A 6,000-nucleotide genomic window follows, 5' to 3' on the forward strand; every position below is an offset into this window, starting at 1 on the left:
AGGTGTCCCCATCAGAGCCCCCCACAGCAGGTGTCCCCCATCAGAGCCCCCCACAGCATCTCCCCACAGCAGGTGTCTCCATCAGAGCCCCCACAGCAGGTGTCCCCCACAGCAGGTGTCCCCATCAGAGCCCCCCACAGCAGGTGTCCCCATCAGAGTCCCCCACCAGCAGGTGTCCCCATCAGAGTCTACCCACAGCAGGTGTCCCCATCAGAGCCCCCCACAGCAGGTGTCCCCCATCAGAGCCCCCCACAGCATCTCCCCACAGCAGGTGTCTCCATCAGAGCCCCCACAGCAGGTGTCCCCCACAGCAGGTGTCCCCATCAGAGCCCCCCACAGCAGGTGTCCCCATCAGAGCTCCCCACAGCAGGTGTCCCCCATCAGAGCCCCCCACAGCTTCCCCCCCACAGCAGGTGTCTCCATCAGAGTCCCCCCACAGCGTCCCCCCACAGCAGGTGTCTCCTTCAGAGTCCCCCCACAGCAGGTGCTCCCCATCAGAGCCCCCCACAGTGTCCCCCCACAGCAGGTGTCTTCTTTAGAGTCTCCCCACAGCAGGTGTCCCCATCAGAGTCCCCCCACAGCAGGTGTCCCCATCAGAGCCCCCTACAGCAGGTGTCCCCATCAGAGCCCCCCACAGCAGGTGTCCCCATCAGAGCCCCCCACAGCAGGTGTCCCCCATCAGAGCCCCCCACAGCGTCCTCCAACAGCAGGTGTCTCCATCAGAGCCCCCCACAGCAGGTGTCCCCATCAGAGCCCCCCACAGCAGATGTCCCCCATCAGAGCCCCCCACAGCGTCCCCCCACAGCAGGTGTCTCCATCAGAGCCCCCACAGCAGATGTCCCCCACAGCAGGTGTCCCCCATCAGAGCCCCCCAAAGCTTCCCCCCACAGCAGGTGTCTCCATCAGAGTCCCCCCACAGCGTCCCCCCCACAGCAGGTGTCTCCTTCAGAGTCCCCCCCACAGCAGGTGCCCCCCATCAGAGCCCCCCACAGCGTCCCCCCACAGCAGGTGTCTCCATCAGAGTCTCCCACAGCAGGTGTCCCCCATCAGAGTCTCCCCACAGCAGGTGTCCCCATCAGAGTCCCCCCACAGCAGGTGTCCCCATCAGAGCCCCCTTCAGCAGGTGTCCCCATCAGAGCCCCCCACAGTAGGTGTCCCCCATCAGAGCCCCCCACAGCGTCCTCCCATAGCAGGTGTCTCCATCAGAGCCCCCCACAGCAGGTGTACCCCACAGCAGGTGTCCCCCATCAGAGCCCCCCACAGCAGGTGTCTCCATCAGAACCCCTCACAGCAGGTGTCCCCATCAGAGTCCCCCCACAGCAGGTGTCTCCATCAGAGTCCCCCCACAGCAGGTGTCCCCCATCAGAGTCCCCCCACAGCAGGTGTCCCCATCAGAGTCCCCCCACAGCAGGTGTCCCCCATCAGAGTCCCCCCACAGCAGGTGTCCCCATCAGAGTCCACCCACAGCAGGTGTCCCCCATCAGAACCCCCCACAGCAGCTGTCCCCCATCAGAGTCCCCCCACAGCAGATGTCCCCCATCAGAGCCCCCCACAGCAGATGTCCCCATGGATCAGTATCTGTCCAATAGATCCCTGTAGCTTGGGCGCGCTGTGAGCAGAAGCATGTTGCAGGGAGGCGGGGCATACGTGGCATCTTAGGTTACTAGGAGGGCGGCACTCGGAGAGCATGGAGTGCACTGGATGATTGGCAGCAGCTCTGACCAACCCATAAGCCTCTCATCACACCGCCTATGGGAGAAGAGCCGAGACACACACAGAGGAGGCGGGGCAGACAGGAGACTGCTCCACGCACGCCAGACAGAGAGATTAGTGGAGTCTAGTACCAGAACATGTTCCGGTACTAGGCACCACTGCGGTACCCAGCACGGACCCCGGGGAGAGTGGGAGCGGTATGCGCTCTTCTCAGTTGCACCCGCTACATGCGCTCTGCCAGTGGACACAGACGAGGAGGAGGGAGGGGAGCACTCTGGAGCTTCGGTGCCCCCACCTCTGTGGCGCCCGGGTGCTGAGCACCCCGCGCACCTGCCTAGGATCGGCCCTGAGTTAACCACTTCATCCCCGGAATGATTTACCTCCTTAATGACCAGGCCATTTTTTGCAATACTGCACTGCATTACTTTATGGACAAAAGAGAGAAAGAGGGTATGTTTGGACTTTGATGGTACCGTAGAATTAACTGGGATTAGACAGTCAGAAGTAAAATTATTCAAGGAAATTTATTACAAAAAGGGAATATAATAACTCATTTTACAAAAATAGATAAAAACAGATTATGAAAATCAAGAAAGTTACATCCTGTCTTTAACAGCTAGGATATCAAAACCATCTATATATTAGTTACTCTACATGTTTCACAGACTTAGCCGCTTCTTCAGGAGCTTTCTATAATTAGATGGTGCAGAGAAATGATTGTCATATAGCTAGAGAGATAAAGAAAATATACATATTATTTAAAAGATATTTTATGTGAATACAGCAAATAACAGTTTGTGTATATATGACATCTGTTGCAACACACCCACAATCCGTACGTCCTACCGGAGAGTGTCAGCAGGCCAGACCCCCGGCAAAAGAGGCGACCCACCCTGGAGGGCAAGGGAGCTTTTTGGAAGGCACTAGATACAGCTATTACTAGCCTAAATAAAAGAAGAAACAGGAAAAGATGTCAAATGTATCCAAAATCATCCCTCAGGAATGACAAAAGTACAATACACTCGAAACAGCATAAACCTCTTTACTGTACATGTGTAGAAGTGTATCAATAAAGGTTGCATACCTGAGAGGGGGTTTATTATATGTATATATATATGATCACGCAGGCTCAGTGGGGTATTATAATTAGTCCCTATGAAAAGGATTAACTCTGGAAAGAATGGGGCACAAAAATTAGCTCTATGTATAATGCACCAAATGTGCAAGCTGCAGACAGAGTCAAACATGTGTCCATAAAACACAGTACAGTCTATATAAAATATACCTTTTTAGATGAAATCGATGTATAAGGCTGTGCTGATCAGTAACTGCTTTAATTTAACTGAGAATTGCGTGGTCGTGCAACGTTGTACCCAAACAAAATTGACGTCCTTTTTTTCCAGCAAATAGAGCTTTCTTTTGGTGGTATTTGAATACCACTGTGGTCTTTATTTTTTGCGCTATAAACAAAAAAAAGACTGACAATTTTGAAAAAAAACAATATTTTTTTACTTTCTACTATAATACATATCCAAAAAAATATAAAAAATCAAATTTATTCATCAGTTTAGGCCAATATGTATTCTTCTACATGGTAAAAAAACACCCAATAAGCATATATTGATTGGTTTGCCCAAAAGTTATAGCGTCTACAAAATAGGGGATAGATTTATGGCATTTTTATAAAAACATTTTTTTACTAGTAATGGCGGCGATCAGTGATTTTTAGCAGGACTGCAACATTGCAACGGACAGATTGGACACCTAACTGACATTTTTAAGACTTTTTTGGGAACCAATGACATTAATAAAGTGATCAGCGCTAAAAAATATGCACTGTTATTGTACTAATGACACTGGCAGGGAAGGGGTTCACATCAGGGGCGATCAAGGGGTTAAATGTTTTCCCTGTTTGCGATTACTAACTGTATGGGGGACCGTGTGACTGGGGAACAAACAGATCCACCTACCTGCTTAGCAGGAAGACAGATCTCAGTGTCATCTCCTGACAGAAGGGAGATCTGCCTCGTTTACTTCGGCAGTTGCCCGTTCTGTCTCTGCGGGGAACAATCGCGGGCGGTTGGCGGACATCGAGTCCACCAGACCCGCTGATTGGCTCCCCCGCTGGCCAATCTGAGCGCGTGGGCTGCCGGCGATTTGCTCAGCTGAGCCACTTTGCCGCAGTACATCTGCGGCGGGTGGTCAGCAAGTAGTTAAAAATACCTTTGACTTTCAACCTAATAGTTATATATTTGGGTATCCACTTAACTCAGTCTATCAAAATCTCAAAGTGGGGAAAATAATTATTTGATCCCCTGCAGACTTTTAAAGTTTTCCCACTTACAAAGAAATTAAGGGTCTGTAAATTTTATCATAGGTGTATTTGAAATAATAGAGACAGAATATCAACCAAAAATCCAGAATAAACACATGATACAAATGTTATTAATTGAGTTGCAGTTCATTGAGTAAAATAAGTATTTGATTCATAAGCAAAACATGACTAACTATTTAGTAGTGGAGAAACCCTGGTTGGCAAGCACAGAGGTAAGCCATGTCTTTTAGTTGGTTGCCAGGTTTGCACACATCTTTTTTAAATCCTTAAGGTTTCTTGGCTGTCATTTGGCAACTCAAAGTTTCAGCATCCTCCATAAATTTTCTATAAGATTAAGGTCTGGAGACTGGCTAGGCCACTCCATGACCTTAATGTGCTTCCTCTTGAGCAACTCCTTTGTTGCCTCGGTGGTATGTTTTGGGTCTGCCTCTGTGGACACTTCTACCATCCATTTTTCACACATGTCCTAACCAGCAAAACCCACATAAGCAGCCCTGAGGAAGCAAGCAATCCTCGCGAAATGCGTTGGCTACCCAGAATGGAATAACTATGAGCACAGATTTGAGCATCAATACCACTTATTCTCCATAAGGACTTTGGTGCAATTGTATATTGGACGTTATTCCTTTTCTGGGTTGGGTCATTGCTGGCAGTAGTTGACATGTATATTAGAAGGTGTTGCTCCATTCTGTCATAGTTTTTTTATTTTTTTTGATGAATAAAATAAGCAATTTTTAAATTAACAGCCTCATGTTGTTTTGATAGTAGGGTTCCTATTATATTGTATTTGTATGTAACCACTGTAACAGCCAATCACATTAGTCAAATGATTGCAAAGCCTGTCTCCTGGTGTTGAGACCCTTCGAAATGGCTGGCGGGCAGCAGTGGCACGCCCAACGTGTTTGCTCACTTTTTTTTCTGTACTTCTATATAGGGCATTTTTCTTGGTTTATTGCTTACCTTTATGAAAAAAAAAAAAGAAAACTGTACTTACTAGTTAGCATTGATCACCTGTTGTTCTGATAACTACAGTTGGTCTCATGAAAGAACATGAAGGCAATAGGCATTATCCTGGTGGACTTTTAAATGTTGCGGACATAAAACGATCAATATCAAGTTTCTAATATTATGATATGTATGTTTCGTAGGTACAGAAGGAGAAGGCAGATTCCACCCTAAACCTGTATCGGGATTTAGTGAAGCTCCGGCAGGACGAGCTGCCTCTTCACAGAGGATGGTTGTGTTACGCATATTCTGACGACAATATCTTTGCCTACGTCAGAGAAATAGATGGTTTAAACAAGGTCTTTATGGTGGTGCTAAACTTTGGCGCCACGGCGTCTGTGAATATTGGAAGGGAAATCCCAGATTTTCCTACAGAAGCAAAGATCAGGTTAAGCACAATATCCGCCAACAACGGGAAAACTGTCAGCACAGCCAGCATCCCCACAGAACGCGGGGAAGGAATCATAGTGGAGTACAAGACCAACAATCCTCTGCACAACAGGGACACTTTCAAAGACAATTGCTTCATATCAGAAAAGGCTTGTTATTCCAGCGCCTTCAATTTACTGTATAAGAATTGCTGAGGAGCATAAAGATGTATCGCTTCATTATATAGCATCACAGCAGCTTGTGGAAAATGATGCTGAAAAGTTCTAAATAAAGTTTTTGTAATGCCATAAAATATATAAATACTTTTTGTTTGGCAGCAAATAAAATATCTTGTTTACACTCAAATGGTTCATATTCTTCCTTCAACACATTATTTAAATTGGACTGCTACCCTCAGGTTCTCTTTTGAACTCCAGCTATACCTTTTCCGCACGCTGGTAGAAAAATCTCCTGTATTGAAACAAATTATTCTCCATTCCCTAAAAACTTGCATCTCCGCAATATAACTTACAGAAGCTGCAGCAGTTCTCTTGAACCTGCCTTTGTTCGGACATTCC

General features: G+C 47.5%; 1 protein-coding gene across 1 annotated transcript in view; it reads left to right on the forward strand.

Moving 5' to 3' along the window:
- The window catches only part of SLC3A1 (solute carrier family 3 member 1), a 53,255-nt gene extending 47,467 nt beyond the window's left edge, over nucleotides 1-5,788 (forward strand). The window contains exon 10 of the mRNA XM_073628472.1: nucleotides 5,197-5,788. Within this exon, the coding sequence (XP_073484573.1) occupies nucleotides 5,197-5,637 (441 nt within the window). The 3' untranslated portion in view covers nucleotides 5,638-5,788. The remainder of the gene's footprint in view (nucleotides 1-5,196) is intronic.
- Nucleotides 5,789-6,000: the final 212 nt, after the last annotated feature.

The sequence above is a fragment of the Aquarana catesbeiana genome, linkage group LG04 (assembly GCF_042186555.1).
Source record: "Aquarana catesbeiana isolate 2022-GZ linkage group LG04, ASM4218655v1, whole genome shotgun sequence".
Lineage (NCBI taxonomy): Eukaryota > Metazoa > Chordata > Amphibia > Anura > Ranidae > Aquarana > Aquarana catesbeiana.